Below are 20,889 nucleotides of genomic sequence, written 5' to 3' on the forward strand. Positions count from 1 at the left end.
CTACGATAGAACCGACCATTTAAAACTATAATTTAAAGTCACTGTAAAGCAAAAATAAATGTGTAGAGTTTGTCACACCATAGAAAAATATGTTATTAACCACCCAGCCAAATTTGAATGATTAAAAAAGTTGCCAAGTAAATAAAATTGGCTTTCAAAATCATGAAAAAAAGGTAGTTCCCTCTGTTCTGAGACACTATGGGCATGTCCGCTTAAGAGGTTGAAACCATGCCCAATCTCGTTTACCGTGTAATAACGTATAAACGTTTACATTGGAGTAAATTCCATATTTAAATGTTGCGCTGAAGGGGCTCCACGGCCTGCTAGCATGCAGCTAATGCTAACTTAACCAAACCCCGCACGGCAAAACTGACGGGGTGGTTCTGTTTTGTTCCCGGCGTCCGTGGCATGGGTTCATGGTCTCCCTGAAGACGCATTTTACTCCAGGTGTTTATTCCCAAAACAGTGTTTTATCCCAAACTCCAGGCTGCTAGCTTAGGTTATTTCACCACTGATGCTCCAATTTTGGACTTGGTGTTTATATAGTTTTAGGGGGAGGGGCCATGCTGAGTATGACGCTCCACATCATCGAGCACATATGTAGCACAAAAATGGCGAGAAACAGTTTAAGGGAAGTTTAACTCCACAATTAAGTCCTATATTGTTCAGTCTTCTCACATGTTTTCAGCAATTACTTTCTAACATGTATAATGTGTTGAGAAACAAATCACTAAATACACTTTACAGGGACTTAAATTTATTTTTTACATACCAATTGAACCACTTCCAACTTTGACAGCGTGGCTCAGTACCTGCCAGGGCAATAAAATGTCATCAGGTTTCATTATTGATCTGTGGATTCAGTGACTGATTATTTTGACTGAAAGACAAACCGATCAATGCACACAACATTAATCACAAAGTAATTTGCTAATGGTGACCCTAGCAACTTGCCAGTCATTGTTATGCAATATTTGGCATGCTTGATAGAACAGATTCATAGTAATCCTGTTTAAGGAGTTGCCATATTTTCTATTCTATTTTCTAGTATGTTGTTTATTTCCCTATATTTTATGTATGTACTTTAAATTGTTGCTGAATCAGAGCCTTATTGCGCCCGGCAATTACTTTCAGGAACTCGTCTCTCTGAGCACACACACCTAAACCAAACTGGGTGATTAAACGGTCATTATTACCCCTTCCAATCGACTCATGTGACTCCCACTGTTTGATTTGAACAAAATCTGACGGTGTTGGGAGATTTTCCACTATGCTCCTTGCATCTTAGGTAGCTCGTTAGTTTGCAAGTGATGTTAAAGCCCGTCCTCGTCCTAAAGAAGGATTTTTTTTTTTCCACGGCCGTGTTGACTAACTGCCTGTGAATGCCAGAGGTTGTTGAGGAGGAGCTAATCCCCCTGCATAAATGATGAAGGCCTAATGAATATTTTAATGCTGGTCCCTTTTCTATGCACCGCTATCCGGCAGAGTGTTTGTTCTTTAAAGAGGGTTATTCTTAATCCTAATTTGAATCCTGAAGAAATTTTTAAAAATGAAAGAAAATGAATCATTAGACTTTGGCTGTGTGTTTCATGGATCCAAGTTCCTTCCCCCGCAACTCATGGTGTGTCGGCTTCTTGAGATACAGATGCTTTAGGAAGGTAGCTGGCTGCACAGCGTAACCCATGGAGAGCCTCCGACAGCTAGCGTACTGATCAGCCTCTGTGCACGATGACGGACCAGAACACGGTAGAACCCCAACGTTTTCGTATCCGCCTCTTTTGTTGTGGATGCAAGATGTGGAGGAGGTAAGAGGATGTTGATGTGGCCTCCCCTGTGTGTCCTTCCACCGTTAGATTTTGTGTCAGGATGTGTTGAGGTTGTCGATAAAGTCTGTAAGTATGCTTGTGTGAATGTGTTTGTTTGTTGTTTGCTGGAACACTGTGTGTGTGTGTGTGTGTGTGTGTGTGTGTGTGTGTGTGTGTGTGTGTGTGTGTGTGTGTGTGTGTGTGTGTGTGTGTGTGTGTGTGTGTGTGTGTGTGTGTGTGTGTGTGTGTGCGCGCGTGCGCGTTGCAGCAGCGCTATTTTAATAAGGTCTAGAGTCTGCTCTGTGCCATTGGGACTCACAGCGGAGGTGGTGGGCTTACCTCAGAATGAAACCAATCTGTTTAGCCTGCTTTTCTCCCCTGCAAAACGCTTCCATTTTCTCCGTCCATAAAGTTAAGTGACATTTTCCTCCTATCAACCTTATGCTGTGTCAAGTACCTCCAGAGAGACTGATGTCAGCCCAGATGTCGCTGCGAGTGTATGTGTCGAGGGGGGGGGCTCAAAAGGCAGAAGCAAACACGGAGACATCCACCCTTCATCCCCTCGCTGCGTGGCGGTCTTACTACTATCAGATGATGGGCACTCGAGAAACATCAGGGCTGGGAGGGACGGCGGGGCGCAGAGGGATATTACGCCTGGAAACAACTTTATTTCTCCTGGTTTGTGGAGAAATGTTGGCGATGAAGACTTTGTCTTCATAACTTCACTTTGTTGTCTCGTAGTGTGTTGTCGTTTGATTCTCAAAAAATGAAGGTGTACTTTGAGTGGAATTCAAACCAAGTGGCCAACTAATGTCTTTCTTTCCTTCTTTTTTTTCTTCCTGTTTGGTAGTCTACTCGCCTGCCAGTAGCAATTGGGACTATGTCCAAACAAATCATGATGATATTAGCAGGATCCACATTTATGAATCCCTACTCTTTCCTCTTTTCTTTTGTACTCTCTCTCTCTCTCTCTCTCTCTCTCTCTCTCTCTCTCTCTCTCTCTCTTACCCACACAAATTCACTCACGCACAAAACCGTCTCTCGGCCGTATGCTCAGCCCTATTACATATGCAGCCACCCTTCCCACTTCACACATTTCCAATCTTCCCTGGTTAGCTACAACAAACATTACATTTACATATTGATTTCGTAGTTTTAGTCAATGTAAATATGCTGTCATTACAGTAAATTTGAGCTTCTGTTAACATAAGCTCGTCCAGATCTGTGCAGATTAAGGCAGTGATTGCATAATTAATGTGTGTGCTACATATTAATTCCCTTGTTCCTCTCTCCCGCTCTCCTCTTCCTCCTCTCGCTGGGTTCTGAGCCCTGATTAAGAGCCTGCCTCGGCCCCTAAGCCTCCCATTGATATTCACACGCACAGACCCAGCATTTGCTCAAAACGCTACTTAACCTCACAGCTTATTGTAAATGAAGCTTCCAAAAGTTGATTCTCCCCTTCTTTCTCACTCTCTCTCTCTCACTCACTCACTCACTCACTCACTCACTCACTCACTCACTCACTCACTCACTCACTCTGTTGCTCTGTCCCTGTCTTAAGCCTGCAAAGTGTCTGCTTTTCCAGTGTTCACATCTTCTCCATTGATTTGCTGTAAGCTACCTAGAAGGCTAGGCTACTAGCATTAAAAACTCTGCCCTCTCTATGGAGGGGCCTTTTTCCAATTGCCCGGCCCATAATTAAACACCAGTGCCACGCTACACATAACGTTCACGGGGCAGACCTGCACACATTTTGTGTGTCCCCTCCCTCTCTTCTCACTCGCTCAACATCCACTGATGCGCAGCGTAGCGGTACTTTATTATCCACCGAGGCGCAACACTGCATTGCAGAGGTGAAATATGAAGAGTGACCCTAACCCATTAGGGTTACCATTAAAATATGTCTTTGTGTTAACATATAAAACGTGAAATACATCGATCGATCGGCCAGTGACCAGAACCGACCGGTTTTAAGCTTGATCAGCCAGGACCGGTGACCGGCCAATCCGTGTCAGATATATCTAATTCTGTGCCGTTGAGATTTACACGCCTGACACTGTGCTCATGTACTCGTACTCATAGAAATGCTCCGATACTCAAACCCGATACAAACATAATGGAACTTAGTTGCGTAGTTGACGCTCAAAAGAGAACGGAAGAAAGAAAATGTCGGCTGTTTGGAGGTACTTGAAGGTAAACAAAGAAGATTAGATCAATTATTTATCTATCTTCTGACAATATTCCAAAATTGTGCAGACTGCATATCTATCGCTGTAACTACAGCGGAGCATCTGCTCCGCTTGTAATCAAAAGGTTTGACTCTTTTTTTGAACCTCGGCTCTTGATGACTCATCGGACGGACTTCAGTGAACGAGAGTGAGAAGAGTCAGCCATTTATTGATTTTTTTTATTTTTTTTTTTGGAATGGTTACAATTTTATTTCTAATTGCAAGTACGATATAAATATTATTGAAAAGATATATTTGCACTTAAAAGTGAAAGACACTTTCATTTGCAGTTTGAACACAGGTTGCATTATACTGAAACTTGGTGACAGTCCCATATTCTATTTTATTGGAACTCAGGGACCTTTTCATGTTCAATTATTGTTCTATGGTGAATAATGCACAATAATAAACACACAGTGACAAAATCAGCAATCTCAATATTGTGGTAACTGAAAATTGCAGTGGTAGTCCATATGTGCATCTGTCCTATCAGGTAAAGTGTGATCAGATCACACGATGTACAGCAGATATACGAAATGAGACAAAATGAGAAGAAAATTACATTTCTCCAAACACGGATATAAACCCAAAGTTATTGGACGCCAATGTAACAAATACTTAATAGTCAATGTTTTATCTTGAACGTACAATTGAATGAAAATCAGAATCGGCCAAAATCAGAATCGGCAGACTCAGGACCCTACTCAGGAAGTATCACAGACCATTTGTGGAAATGGTGTCAGTTGTTTCCGAATGACCACTAACAAGAATTTGGAAAGTCAGGGATATAAATTGTCATTTTCAAGTCATAAAAAAAAAATGTTGGAGTTAATTTCACCGGGCACTGGGCTAATATCAAACAATTTCCTGTTTTATTCCTGGGCTTTAAAAACAAGTTACTCCAGCAATTAAACAAGAAACTACTCCCAGACAAGGTCGCCTGCTGTGCTCAGTGTCTGGAAGCTGCAGCCAGGCTTGTCGGGGCAGAGCCAGCAGAGTGGCTCTTGGTCCCCCAGAGAAGACACTGCAGCCAGCAGGGGCCCTCACACCCAGCAGGCTCCTGCAGGACGACTAGTCGTAGCTTGCTCCTTGCGCCAACGCCGTTAGAGATAACACTTGTGTTTTTTTTCATTTATCCCTTTCCCTTTTCACCTCGTTGCCTAACCCCCTCCTCCCCACTCTGTCTTTATTTGTGCCCCCCAACCCTGTGTGTGTGTGTGTGTGTGTGTGTGTGTGTGTGTGTGTGTGTGTGTGTGTGTGTGTGTGTGTGTGTGTGTGTGTGTGTGTTACTTATATTTTTTACTGTTCATCTCTCGTCTTTTTGTGTCTTATGTTTCTGTCCAGTGCTCTTCATGAGTCGTTAAGCCAGAACTTTCTATTGGTGATCAGCCACCGCGAGGCCCAGAGGGACTACAGCCTCAACTTCCCCGGCTCCAGAACCATACAGGAGGTTAGAAACAAACACACACACACACATGCTAAGTTTTAAACACAAACATTTCTTCCTCGTGTTCATTCATTTTGGTTCCGGTCTTAAGCAGTTGCATAGTATCGCTCTCACTGTCTAATAACATCATTGTTTGTGAATCTTGGTGCTTCCTTTGAAAACCAAAAAAAAAAACAACCTTGAATAAAACAACCTGGGGGGATGACTTGCAGCCGATGTCAATTAACACATCTTGACGCATTATTAGTACTTAATATTAGTTAATAGGAAAATAATATACAAGAGCTACATATTAAAAGATGACCCACATAATCTAGGATACTTAATTATGGTCATTTCTACGCTTTGTCGTCTGCTTGGAATAGCACGTACATTGTACACATCCGCCGCAGTGCGTGGTGTTCAATTAAATCCAGGTTAAGTGCTCAAAAGTACGGTTGTGTTTCTGGGCCTCACCGACCTCTTTGATCCGGTCTTGCTGTTTACTGCTGTAATACTCTCAGCATGCAAATATTTCTTTATTTCCTGCTTTTGCGGGGGGCAGTAGCTCAGGAGGTAGAGCGGGTCGTGTATCAATCCGGAGGTCGCTGGTTCGACCCCTGGCTCCTCCTGCTAGCATGCTAAACGTCTTTGCGCAAGACACTGAACCTCTCCCCCTGATGACTGCGTCCATGGGTATATGGATAATTGTGAGTTGCTTTGGACAAATGGACTCGCAAAAGCGCTAAATTAAGATGTCAAGTTTTATTATTTTACTTTATTTATACTTCCCTACAAATATGAATGTTTTATTTTGGATTGAATCACCCAGTTTCACCTCCTTCATGGCACCCCCCACGATGAGACTTTTGTTCTATTTGCAAGAGATTGCAAGTCTATCCCAAGCCATCCATTCATTATTCATCACAAATGATCACATTTCCGAGCACATAATTACTCTCACAGCTGTGGTCTGCTTCGCCCGAGTCGTCGCCACTGCTCTCCGCACTGCAACTCTCCCAGCGGTCTCGGAGTGTGACTTAATGACTGAATACTGTTTGATTTGGGCATATGGGGGGAGGACAGAGAGCCCCATTCATTTTCTCCATCTATAACTAAACAGTGTATTTGATAGCAGATTAAATATTCATAGTTATTCACATGGGTCCATGTATGAATCTGTCTCGTATTACGGTCACAGCTGAAGCTAAATGACAGAGTTGAAGGGCAAACATTTGTACAGTATACCAGTGAGTGCATATACTGTATATGCTTGTTTTTTTTCAGTTGGATTCTCTACAGCTCATGTAGGCTAACCCTCTAAGATTAAATGAAGCACATCTTTACTACATCCTTATTGAGAGAGTGTAACCACATGCCGGTCCTTCACAGCCTGTCCGTCTCCAGTCATTCCACCTTCTTCCCCCCTATTTCCTTTCCTTCCTCCCTTCTGTACCTGTCTGCTCTGTGCCGCTCTGTTCTGTTTGGACCGCCATGTGCACAGAGAGGGAGATCCGAGCCGGTGTCATTTATTATTCACAGCAGGTAACCTTCTGCCACAGGTGAGGGGAGCCCAACTCCCCCAGGACTGACTGGTTAAAGCCTAATCCCTCGCCGTTGATCATACCGTTCAGACAAAGAAACACAACGCTGTTCTAATCTGAAATTTTTTTATCTTTAGCAAAGCCAAAATAACATTGTCCTTTAGTTGCTAGATAAGAGAGATAAGATAAGATAATACTTAATTAAGGACCATTATTAACATTGTCAGATTTTTCTGATCAGGCATCAGCAATTGTGCTTGTCACAGCAAGCCAAATCAGTTCTTCTCACAGTTAATGCAGAAGAAGAAGTTAACGCAATTTTCCTGTTTATTTTGCGAAGGGCTGGGAAAGAATTTAATATTTTTTTTACATTTTAGACTTTTAGTGGTACTAGTGCAGTGCCCGTTCAAAACATGCCTGTTCAGAACGGCTGCACTGTTTGAAATGCAGTGGCCTTTGATGCCTGTTTGTGAAAATTGTGGCGACTCGCAGTGAAAAACACCGGGTAAATACACTTTTTCTCACAAGAAAAAACACACCCAAGTCGCTCTTTTGGATAAACTCACTGTTCGCTTGTTTATTCAAAGTTTATTAATATTACATGTGTTGTGTGTCCGCGCCAAACATGCCTGTTCGGAACGGGCTGATTGCTTTCACGGGGAAGCCCCGCCCCCCGCTGTTCGCTGTTTATTGAAAGTTTATTAATATTACACCTGACTAAATTGCACCAAATTCGACACTGCATGTCCTTGGGTCCCCAGAAACACACCTGCCAAGTGTGAAGTAGATCGGAAGAACGGTTGTTGAGATAATCGAAGACATACAGACAGACAGACATACGGACAGACAGAGAATCCTTACTACCTTCTAGCTTGACAAAATTAACCAAAAACATATATATATATATATATATATATATATATATATATATATATATATATATATATATATATATATATACTGTGTGTATATGTATGTATATATATATATATATAAGTCTGAAATAGTTCAAGAGTTTTCTTATACAATTTGTTCTGTTTTCACATATGTTGTAGTGGCCCTTTTGTCAAATTAGCTAAAAAATGAACACACTAAATATTAGAACACTAAATATTACTTTAGAGTAATATTTACAATTATAGCTTTAAATTTTATGGAGTTTAGTAAAGCATGTGACATCACATTGATGTGCCAGCAAAAATCTGATTTGCTGAAAGTGACCTGTGGCATGCATCCTAGCATGCAGTTATGTAGCAGTAAAAAGTTAATGAAAAAGCCGGGAGTTAAACCAAATCCACTTGGCTTCAACCTGCGTAAATAGTTTCGCTAGATCACCTACTGATCTATTTCCAGATCAGTGAATGCCACACAACTCAGATTCCTTAATGGGCTATTTTGAATTTATATTATATTCACTTGTCTGTGTAAAAACTATCTTTAATAATTATAACAAAATTGTCCATATCACCCAGTCCTGAACTGACTGTGTCTCAGTCTGCCTGTTCAACACTACACCATTACATCAATAATAATCAGGCCTGTAGCAGAGCTTGTAATGGCTCTAATTGAACAGATTAGTACCAGCAAAGTCTAAGCGAGGATAGGCAACCTCCCCTCCCTTCTTTTCTTTTCTCTCCTCCCTACTTTAATCTTTCCTTCTCTCCGTCCCTCCCATATTCGGTCTCCTTCCTCCTTCTCCCTCTTCTTAGGCAGATGGTTTTGATGAGCGCCCACTGTGAACCTTAAGTGTTTCTGCTGGGATTACAAACACTGGGGAGGGGTCCCTGTGGCGTGGGAGGGGGGAATCAGGGCCACAGAAAGGAGCAGAGGGCCGGTGGGCTGGTGGGGGGGCTGTCGGGAGCCGTTGGGCTTGAGTAGAGACAATGCAGGCTCAAACGGGCCCCCATGTCGCAGTCTTTTCCTTACGCATGCTTATCTTTAGGCATTGTAAGCCCCCCTGGGATGAAAATGAGGCCCAGAACTTTAACCTGTAAAAATCTGGACTCGGGTCCCCCCATGTTGGCCATACTTTTTTTTCTTTTTTTTCTCCTATTTACTCTTTAGTCAGGGGCCCCCTTTCATTTTTTTGAATGCTGGAATGTGTAGGGAAATAATGTCATTATAGCATGTCTACACAGCATCTGGAGACTGGTGAAAAGGTTCAGAAACTGGTGTGGTGAACCACAGGTGCAGGACAATCCAAAAATGTACAGTTAAGAGTGGCCTTTATACACATTGCTTTTAGGTTATATGCAGTGCCTGTCGATGTGGTGAATCTCGAATGGTGAAATGAATACGTCCAACAATGACACATTCAGTTCGGAGGTCTTATTTTTCTTTCTCTTTCTTATTTGAAGAGAACTGGACGAGAATGCAACAAAGAAGTTACACCATATTGAGCCTGCCTGCCTCCCTTTTCTGCCCATACTATGTCTCCTCACGGACAGATATGGCCCCCACGACACGGCACCTTTCTCTCACTGCTCTCCCTTTTGTCTTAGCCGAGGACCAGCTGATGGTCCCTGCATGTGCATATCAATGCGGATAGTGTCCTGTCTCCTTGTTTGTCTTTGCCAAAGGCTCTGCCTTTGCCTTGTGGCCGTCAGGGAACCACCACCACCCCCAATCCCCGCTCTTCTTCATTCTCCATATCTCTCAGTCTCCCCTCTCTTCTCTCTCTCACCATCTCTAGAGCCCAGGGCTGTGTAGACTATGATTGGCATTCCCAGACAAGAGCGCTGGACTACGTTGCTGGCTAGAGTGCAGGCTAAGCTGGAGAGCAAATGTTTGCCAGGGAAGAGGAGGGTAGAATAGGGGTGGCCGCCGGGGGCCGGGCCGTCCGTGACCAGACCAGTTGTCCTGGGGATTTCTCTCCCCTGCTGCCCTCGAGGCCCGGGGCCCGGGCCCTGTCCCGACTCTGCAGCTGGGGGGACCAAACGCAAGCAGGACAACAGAGCAGAAAGAACGAAGGAATGGTAGATGGAAAGAGTAGGATGAAAGCGAGGCATCTGGTGCCTGGGGGAGACAATGATGGTGAGGGAGAGAGAGAGCTTGTGACTGTTTAACAGCAACCTTTTCTTCTCTTTGATTTCCTTCCAGCCAGGGATTACAGGCATTTGGCATTTACAGTGATTTGATCATTAATGTTGCTGTGAGGAGTATTGCTCAGCAGCATTGCACACTGCCAGCCTTGCTTCTGTCCTCTACAACACACTCATTCCCCCTGCTCCATTCCAGCCTTAGCAACAGAGGACTGAACAAGATAAGCCTTTTGCAGTTTGTTTTTTTTGCATATTTGTTGACCAAGATTTAAAGATGATGTTTGCTCTTTACGCAGAAATGTCTATTCAATTTTTTATTCTCTCCACTTTACCGTGCTGTATACACCTATCAGCCACAACATTAAAACCACCACTAATAACCACTAATATTGTGTAGCTCCCCCTCGTGCTGCCAGAACAGCTCTGACCCGTTGAGGCATGGACTCCACAAGACCTCTGAAGTTGTCCTGTGGTATCTTGCACCAAGACATTAGCAACAAATCCTTTAAGTCCTGTAGGTTTTGAGGTGGGGCCCCCATGGATCAGGCTCGTTGTTCCAGCACATCCCACAGATGCTTGATCAGATCGGACCATAACCCCGCCCATCCGCATGATGTAGAAGAAAACGTTATTCGTCAGACCACAATCTTCCGTTGCTCCATGGTCCAGTTCTGATGCCAACATGCCCATTGTAGGTGCTATCGCCGGTGGACAGGGGTCAGCATGGACACTCTGACCGGTCTGCGGCTACGCAGCCCCATACACAGCAAACTGTGATGCACTGTGTGTTCTGACACCTTTCTATCACAGCAGCATTAACTTTTTCAACAATTTGTGCTATAGTAGCTCTTCTGTGGGATCGAACCAGACAGGCTAGACTTTGCTTCCCGGGTGCATCAATGAGCCCATGGGCGCCCATTACCTGTCGCCAGTTCACCAGTTGTCCTTCCTTGGACCACTTTTGGTAGGTACTAACTCACTGAATACCAGGAACACCGAACATGACCTGCCGTTGTGGAGATGCTCTGACCCAGTCACCTAGTCATCACAATTTGTCCCTTGTTCAAGTCGCTCAGATCCTTACGCTTGCCCATATTTCCTGTTTCTATCACATCAACTTCAAGAACTGACTGTTCACTTGCTGGTGAATACATCCCACCCCTTGACAGGTGCTATTGGAACTAGATGAGCAATATTATTCACTTTACCTTTCAGTGGTTTTAATGTTGTGGCTGATGTGTGTGTATCAATCAAACTGTTGGCCCTACAAAAATGATTTAATATCGTAAAAATAAAATAGCTTTTACCAATGAAACAATACACAGATGGTTTTAGTGCAGTGGTTTTTTTTAATGATTAAACTATACAGCTCAGTCTTCTAATTCTGTTCCAACAATTTCTTGGAAGCATGTCAGAATGCCTCTGTCAATTTTTCATTAAGAGAAATTAGAAATAAAATGGTGCTAATTACTAAAATGGGTTTTATGGCAGACAGGGGGCAGTATTAGACAACTCCGTAGCTACTGCGGCCCACATTGATCCAAATTTCTTGCTTGGTATACAAGGTGTACCAAAGTACTTTCTGTAAAGTCACTGTGGAAACCGAAAATTTCAACCTCTTGTCAGCTTAATTTATAAAATCACCACTGCTTCAAAATTATTTTTTTTCTAAATGTGAGTCTTAATTACTACTGAAACAAACTTTGCAGGCCTGCCATGTAGCTGTGTTTTCTTTGTCTGATGAAGACAACTTATCCACTGCCAGGTGTCTCTTTCCGGCTCTTTCCTCCGTCCTTGGCCTCTTGCCCTGTCTCGCGTTCTTCTTGGTGGGCGATAGTTTGTTATTTCTCTGGTGCTGCTTTAACCTCTGACTGCAGTCCCTTCATTAAGTGTTTATGCCTCTCTTTTCCTCTTTTCTCACCCGCCGCCCATCGGCTAGCTGGCCGGTCAGTCAAATCCCTGTAGCCCGACTGGTCAAACATAGATATTACACTCTGTAATAACACTGGCCACCTGGCCTGACCCCGGCCTGCTAGCTTGGCCAGAGCTGCTCTTCTTAAAGATGGACACCGAGCTAGATGGGGGTTTCAGGCTTTTTCAGGATTTTTCTTACTGTTTTGTTTGGAGGTTTTTGTTGTAAATACATCAATTGCAAATGCAAAATTGAATTTATTTACACCTGTACAATCCAATGTAATCTAATACACCGGCTCATAGATTTCAATTATATGTTTTAGCATAAAGGTCATAGTTGGTGGTGGTGTTGTACTGAGCTGCATTATATACAGAGGTGTTTGTAATATTCTGTCCCCTCATGTATGAAAATCGGGAGTGGGATTTTGCCATCACAACCGTAATGCAGAGACCCCTGTGCATCTGATTGCAAACCCTGTTGGAGGTCTCCCCTTGTTTAACTTGACAGATATAGTATATGCTCTGATTGCGCTGGGAGTTGATTGGCACCGCTGCCTGTAATTTTTGTCCACACAATTACCAGGTCTCTGAAGTCACCAGGTCTCTACAGATGGTAATTGCGTCACTGGCTATTGTGGCTATTAGCGCCGGTGTTTGTGTATTGGACGCTATTAGCAACGAGGCCAATTTTGCACCAATTGTATGCATAATACCTAATTTAAAGCAACACTATATAACTTTTTTTTTACCTTAAAATAAATGCTTCAGTATCTTTTGATGATACACTGACTTGTATTATGGAGAATGGCACTGCTTTCATGTTAATGCTCATACAAAATGTTGTCGCTCCAGCCCCCGACAGTGCGGATGAGACCGGCCAGTGGTGTGCCCGGCACCCGCTCCTCAGCCGCCGTGCGCCAGCCCTCACTTTCATTGTGCCCCAGGGTTTGAGTCACCCTCTGACCTCCATGTGTGAGCCGAATTGCCAGGCCAAGCACACCTGGTACCGACACCAGTAGCACTCCCTGAGTGCCCACGCCCTCTCTCCCATAGCCCACGGCTCCGGGAAGCACTGTGGTTTGTGCAAGGGGTGGTGTAACCTAGGTGTACATTATATTTGTCTTTGCAACATAGACTTTTATTGAAACACCGATGAGGTTCAAATTTGTCCAGTAAAAAAAAATATTTTCGGACACCGGAGAGAGTTTTACAACAGTGGTGCAAGAGTGCAAACTGTAGAGGCACCAAAAGTTACATAGTGCTGCTTTAAATATGCGCAAATAGCACCGGCGCAATGTGACTCTATTTGCGTGTCCGCACAGTTCGTGGTGCATTTCGTGGTTGCGAGTGCTTTGTGAATTAGACGCTTGCCTTTTCTGTTATTTGTTTATCCGGTTTAGCTGCCGCAAATGCTGCGCAATCCTTTTGTGTGTGTGTGTGTGTGTGTGTGTGTGTGTGTGTGTGTGTGTGTGTGTGTGTGTGTGTGTGTGTGTATGTGTATGTGTATGTGTATGTGTGTGTATGTGTATGTGTATGTGTGTGTGTGTGTGTGTTTTAAAGGTGCAGTCTGTAGAATTTACGCAACAGACTTGGCAGAAATGGTGTAGTTAATGTATAATCCCATGAAAATAAGAATTGCTGTGTTGGCGTTACCTTAGAATAAGCCTTTTTTTATTTACATAGAGAGCAGGTACACTTCCACGGAGGCCGCCATGCACTGCCATGTTTCTTCGACAGTAGCCCAGAATGAACAATCCAAACACTAGCTCGAGAGGGGGCCGCATTTTCGTAGGGTTTCGCCATGTTGCACCGCCATGGGGAGGGTTATTCAGTTCGTTGCGATATGCAACCTCACCACCAGATGCCATAAAATTCTGCACACTGCACCTTTAAAATATGTATACTTTTGCTATCATATTCTTTATGGTTAATATGGTCTCCCTTACACACAAACAAGTGCAGACACCACATAAAATTCAGAGTGCGTTATATAAAGCACAAAAGCACCCAAATCAAAGCCCCTGCAGCCACCTTGCTCCAAGTTTTACAACTTCTTTCCTGCTTTGCATGACATTGGCTTTGACATTGTGTTTGTAGCGTTCTTGAAGTTTCCACCTCCATGCCCATCAGCTCTGCGTATGCCCAAGGATACATCTCTCCCCGGTGCTATTACCAAAGACTGGATTTGACCTGTGTGTGCTGAGATTTATTCCACAATAGGAAGTTTTCTCAGCATCAGTGTCCAGGCCTCCGGGCCCACAGGGCAGCATTCTGCAGGGGTAATGCGCTAGAATCCGCGGCTGTCGGCGTCCAGGCGCCAACGGGGCTTTGATCAACTCTGGCCAGCGCACATCAGGCTGGCATTAGGGCTTTAAACCAACAACTCACTGGATGATGGAACACGGCACTGGCCACTCAGTGGGACGGCTGCCGCTGGTTGGCTGAACACTTAAACGCACGGAATGTTATTAAGTGGTGCAGATACAGCATCCGCGCATGGATGAGAGAAGAGAAATACTGTTCATTTTAGAGCGTGAGGTTGTTGTTGCTGGGCATTAGCGGAGGCATTCGAGGAATGCTGATAACACTGGTCTTTCTTTTCTCTTTTTCATTTACTTGGTTCTTTCGGCTTCTCTTCCCCTTAGTTCTTTCACTCCACCTTTTTTATTCCCCGTGGGCTTCTCTCTATTCAGTTTGTGTGTTATATTCAAATCTTTGTGATTTGCTGTCATCCTATTGTGGAAATATATTCCATACCACATTTTTGGTTCTTCATAATCATTTAGTTATAATGTTATTTAATTATAATTGAATTTGTTTAGTTCCCTATTAATGGTATAATTACAGCTGATGACCTCCAGGTTTTGGTGTTGGAGTTGGAGGGTAAATACGCAAAAATTGTATTAACCTCTTTTTTTTCCCCTTATTGTTACAAGAATGTAATTTACAGTACTTGTAAAGTAGGAATATGAATTTTGTAAGTATGAGTAGATGGTTATTCTTGCCTTGTCTCTATGTGTGCAGGTAAAAAGGAACATTTCAGACTTGACCAACATCCCAGTGCGACACCAGCAGTGGGAAGGATGGCCTGCCTCAGCCTCTGATGACTCTGTAAGATACGCAAATACAACATTTGTCAATTATTGTCAGAAAGTGATCAGCTTCACATAACTTTGCCATAACTTTTATCCTGCCTATAGAACATGCTTCAACAGCCATGGCTATTTTTTCCACCAGTTATTCACCTCAAATTCCTTTAAATGACAAGAAGAGCAGTTCTAATAAATAGTCAGTCCTCTGAAGGTTTGTTGAGCCGATCATAAAACAACGCTTACAGTCTATTCTTCACACACGTTGGCCTTTTGGTACAATATGTTGGGAAGAGTAAAGTGCGGTCGAAACTGTTCCACGATTGTGTCCATGCTGCAACACATCTGTCCAAAGTGGGAGAGTTAGATGTCGAAGCTAATTAAGATGTCAAAGAGGGTTCTCGTCCCATGTCCTCTATCTGTGGACATTAAAGCTCACATCATTGAGTCTCCCTGACCTCTCCCGCCCTGGGGTCGCTCTTCCCAGCCATTCAGCCTCTACACAGTCAAACTGATCAGAGGCAGCTCACATACAGAACCTTGAGGAACCCCTGACCCCTTTTGTCCTGGTACGTCTTTGACAGCATATGTGTTCCCATGCTAATTGTATGGGCTGGTTTATTATGCTACTTTGCGGAGCTTTTGTGCACACATTCTTGTGTTACCGCTTAGCTAACATTCTGCCCCCTTTTTTATATTTCAGTGATTGTTGTTTGCTTTGGAGAATTCGTTTTTGCTCGTTGTTTTTTTTCCTGGGGTTTTTATTGTTTTGATTAGATCTTAAATGGTTCTAGGACACAGAAGTGATTTGAATGCAAAGTCAATTTTCTCAACTTTCCATATATTCCTCTTTGTGGTCACTTAACATCATATGTTCTGTTTCTCCACACTGTTTGGATGAATACACTCTTTTTTGGGTGTGACTGGCACCTATTGTCAATAGTGGTGTAACCACTATTTGATCTGTGATTTGTACAGATTGCACCCCACGGTTCGGCACGCATGTGAACCACAGAGTAATTGCAAAATTTAACCATCATCGGGAAATACAGTTTTACTGGCGCTTTTACTGCTGGCGCTGTTATGTTGCTGCTACTTTACATGTTGTGGATGAGCTGTGGATACAGCGGCAGCCAGAGGAGGGACCATAAATATACTGTAGAAATGTAATTACCTCATTGGCCGCTGCTCTATGTCACCGCTATACGTCTGCTTGTCCGCCATATTGGAGCACTCAAGATCCCCTAGTAAACAAATACGATGTGTATTGAGAGATGCAGTCTTCTCTACAGAATCGACGGTGACTTGCTTAATTCTGAACCGATTTTTTGAAATTTGGTTTGTTTCAAACATGAGAAATTGAACCTGATACTGCTTACCTATTGGAATTAAATTCAGTTACTGGGGCAGAAAAATTGTATTTTTTAAATTCACTATCTTGTTTAAAGGAAGAAGATATAATGCGTGCCTGTTATTGCACTTTAATTTAAACAATTGAGTATTGAATATTTTATATATAGGGATGCACTGATTGTGAAATTCTGGGCCAATACCAAAAAGGATGTTTACAATCACAATTTAGCAGCATCACTTACAGTTTTCAGGGTTCCAAAGAACACAGCATCAGTTTGATTGAAGCACTACAGAGAGCCGTGTCCGCGTCTTCTAAAATCGATTGCTGATGGCGTCACTCTCTGTCGGATAAAAAAAATGTAAATGTTGGCAGCTGTAAATATACCTGGGCGACCCACCCAAGTAAAGTCTGTGTGGTGTAGGAGCCTTAAAGCATCTCAGACAATGTGTGTGTTAATTATACATTCAAGTGTTCAGTGTTGTTTACATTCACATTATATGTATAAATTATATTTACATAGATGACACGGATTGAAAACTGTACTGGTAATGATGTACAGTTGGGATGAAGGACAAAAGCTGATGCATGCTTTTCCTCTTTTCAAATGGTTTGCTTTGTTTTGTTGCTTCATAGCAAGTACCAGGCAATTGTAAAGCCCCTGACTGCCCCGCAAACCAAACAGCCATGATGTGGATGTATTATTGTTAGTTTTGTCTTTCCAGTCTTTTAGTGAGGAGATCAGTAGCAACCGCAACTAAAATCCAACCCTCTCAGTTCCATTGGGAAAGCACTTTATGGGGATGTCTTATAATAACTGGCCTCAGTATAGAGTTTAATTCTTGTTGATTTACGATGTAGCAATATAACTTCCTTTTATGTAATGGGACTACAACTGCTAGTCACTGTATAAATCTCCAATTACTTTTTTTTTTTATAAACTTTCATTAACTGTTGGCCTTTTTGTTTACAAAAATACTGAAAGTGCATTATTGTAGTGTAACCACTTTTTACCACCTTTAGTCAACACTATTTTAGTGTGGTTGTTTTAAGAACTTTCAACCTCATCCATATTTCCTCTTAGTGAATAATAATAATGATGATGATGATAATAATAATAGTAATACAAACAATGAAAGGCAACTGATTAAAGTACCTTTTCAGACTATCATTGAGCCATGCATAAAGGCAAAAGTCATAGATGTGATTGCACCTGATTATGAATGGATGGCAGTTCATAGTGACATCATAGGCCAGGTCGGCACCAGGCTAACGGGGATGTGCAGTGTCTCTTGGATGGGAAGATATTAAAAAGCACTGAGCGAGAAGTGTAATATTTCCCTCTGCTCTACCCCAAGCCCTCTTATTGAAACGTCTGGTGGTATTAACATAGAAAAGCCCAGGGCAACGGCCAGTTGGGCAGGAAGTCTGCGCCAATGCCTACCTCATTAGCCTAGTCTCATCTCATGGGGTTTGAACCAATAAACATGGCATGCACAAGCCGCCTATTAGGTTGAGCTTTACACACTAGCCTGCTTGAAGTGAGAATCGATTAGTACTTAGCCCTGCCCGCCTTATTAAGAGGTTTGTGCGGGTGGGTGGTTTTGTATGTCGAGATTTATTTAAACGTGGGTGTGTGTGCACATTATGGTGATGGTGCATTCATTATTTTTTACAGCAGCGCTAATGGAGCAGTTGGCTGGAGATGGTAGTTCCGTTCACAACGCAGTAGGACACGACGTCTGCCTGCTTCTGCTGCTTAGGCTGCCACTTGACACATCAATTACCACAACACACTCTCATACAGAGGTGGTGGAAAATCAATTTTTCACACCAAGGGGGGCATGTCTAATTATCTAACTATAAAGGAAGGAATCTCTGTTGCCTGTCTGTATGTCTGTCTATATGTCTGAGTGGCCTTCGATTATCTCAACAACCGTTCATCCGATCTACCTCACACTTGGCGGGTGTTTTGCTGAGGCCCCAAGGATGTGCAGTGTCAAACTTGGTGCAATTTGGACAAGTGACACATCTAATATTTACAAACAACACACCGCTCAGCTCTGTGCAGCAGCAGGGCGGGACTTCAGGTCTCTGCAACTGAATCACAAAGAGTGTCTTTCCCCGGTGTATGACTTTAACCGGCAGTTTCATCTTCCATTGTGGAAAGTGGACAGTGGTATGCATGACATCAGAGTTATGCCTAAATATAGCCATCCGGACCAACATTGCCAACCCCAAGTGGCTATGTGAGCGCATCATATAGTGGCCGACTAACTCAGAAGTTGACATGGTGAACAAGTACATATCAAAATCTAAAGGTGGGAATGGTGATGGTGATGATGCTACTTCGATGAGCACATCTGTGGTTGGTGTCAACGCTGGACGCACACTCCTCATTCCACGCATACCCTGAGCCCATCTGACAATATCTTCCCATTCACTCTGCAGTGTTAGCGGTTTCTGGCGAGACCCTGCTTTGCCATGACCGTGAATAAGTCTCAGGGGCAGTTACTATACCGTGTTGAGGTCTTCTGCACAAGAGACTTCTTCAGCCACAGTCAGTTCTACATGACGGCCAGCAAGGTTGGCAGATCAAGCAGGCTTCACATTCTCGCTCCAAGATGAAGAGATAAATAAGTGCCGTTCCTCAGCAATGTTGTTTGTGAAGAGGTGCTGATGAAATACAGGATTTACAGTCCGCTTAAACAGGACTGAATCATTGACAGAAGATACCTGGACTCGACTGATCCTCCTGAGGTTCTGATATGCCTATATTTTCCCATTTGGTGCTTTTTTTTTTTTTTTTTTTTTTTTGCAAAGTTGTCCTTACGTTGTTTTAACCTGTGCCGTTAAAATGTCTAAAAGTATTACATTTTGAACAGACACTAGTAGTTCAGCTAATTGATTCAATTGTTCATTCTATCTGTGATTTATATGAATTGCCATTTCCTGAGAAAAAGGACATTTGACTACGAGCACTCTTTGTTGAATGTGTGTCACACAAGCACAGGATACTAATTTGTTGTGACTTAATGCTCACCTTCTCACCTAAAAGAAACAAGCTCTTTGTTTTACGTCACCTACCCTGATACTGTCTCCTCAATGTGTTTCATTGTTTATTGTGCTTTGGGCCATTGAAGGCCGCAGAAAGATTTGAAATTGGATCAGCACGGATAATACTCCAATAACACTGAACAACAGATCAGTTCATTCACTGAACAGGGTTATTGTATGTGCTGGGAAAAATAATAACGTATTTTGTGTTGGAAAGATTGTATTAAGAGTCATGGTCATCTAAGCTGATGCTCATTTTTGGCATACAGAATTATCCAAACTACTTGCAGATTAGATAGCATTTGCCTTTGTTCTAACCTGCGCAAAGCACCAGATGGACAGGGTTATTGCATCAGTGCAATTTAGGTAGCATTCATTTGTTAATTTGTTATTGCAGAAAAGTATGCTTCTCCAACATTCAGATGGTCCCACTCATTTGGTGCTACCAAGTGGCTTGAAACAAATACTTAACTATTATTTGCCAACATAAGCAGACTTACGGCTGGCACTTTATCTCCATGTGATGCCAGTGGTTTGTCAAAACCTTTCTGAGGAATGCTAAAGACAACATTGGGGATTGACATCATCGTCGTTTGGTTCCAAGGCCAATAGGCCAACTGTCCATTCTGTTTAAGGCACGGCACCTTTACTTTCTCCTCTGACTCTTCCGATTGCATCAGGCCTGGTCACTGCAGATTCCATCTGACTTCTGTCAGCCTCGCATTCATTTGAGCTCTTATGATTGGTACCTTTCCTCCACACCTGTAGGATTGATAAGCAGACAATGGGAAATCCTTATTACGTTGCCACATCTTTTTATCCGTCCCTTCTTTCTTTCGTCCTTCTATACCTTCATCCCGACCAGTAATTGATGACATTTCTGCAGAGTTTCCTGGTGTTTGCTAATGAATTAATGGTGTGGGCTTGGAGGTGCTGTGGGCTCTTCCCTCCACCACCCAGCTTGCATTTATGGAATCCTCTTCTACCTGATGAGATTCTTTGAAACAGGGCTTATTAAAGGGGCCTGGTCGTTACCATAGCAACAGGGCTCAACCATAAGCTCAGACCCTAGCCTCCCACTCCACCCACCAAGTGCCGCCATCAGGTGACTCTCGGTACAGGAGTTAGTTTCTCTGTCTGCCCATATGTCTCACTCCAGCTCCCTCTACCAGGGCTCTTTGAAGCTCTTGTAGTGAGGACATTGTTGTCTCTTTGTGCGACTGGGAATGTTCCTCCTCATTAGCCGGGTCACCTCTGGAACCCCCTGTTGCCCATGAGGCAACTGAATTGAAGACATAGAACCACAACACCCACTGTTGGCTATCCTACTGGTCCAGCTTTCTTTTGTGCCTACCTTGCCCTTTAGGTGTGTGCGTGCGTGCGTGCGTGCGTGCGTCCGTGCGTGCGTGCGTGCGTGCGCGTCTTTCTTTTTCT

General features: G+C 43.2%; 1 protein-coding gene across 1 annotated transcript in view; it reads left to right on the forward strand.

Annotated features, from left to right (window-relative positions):
* Positions 1–20,889, forward strand: part of faf1 (Fas (TNFRSF6) associated factor 1) — an 86,940-nt gene that overhangs the window by 24,268 nt on the left and 41,783 nt on the right. Inside the window, exons 7-8 of the mRNA XM_080017749.1 lie at positions 5,378–5,483; positions 14,983–15,069. Of these exons, the coding sequence (XP_079873875.1) occupies positions 5,378–5,483; positions 14,983–15,069 (193 nt within the window). The remainder of the gene's footprint in view (positions 1–5,377; positions 5,484–14,982; positions 15,070–20,889) is intronic.

This window comes from Zeus faber (assembly GCF_960531495.2).
Source record: "Zeus faber genome assembly, chromosome: 1".
Classification (NCBI taxonomy): Eukaryota; Metazoa; Chordata; class Actinopteri; order Zeiformes; family Zeidae; genus Zeus; species Zeus faber.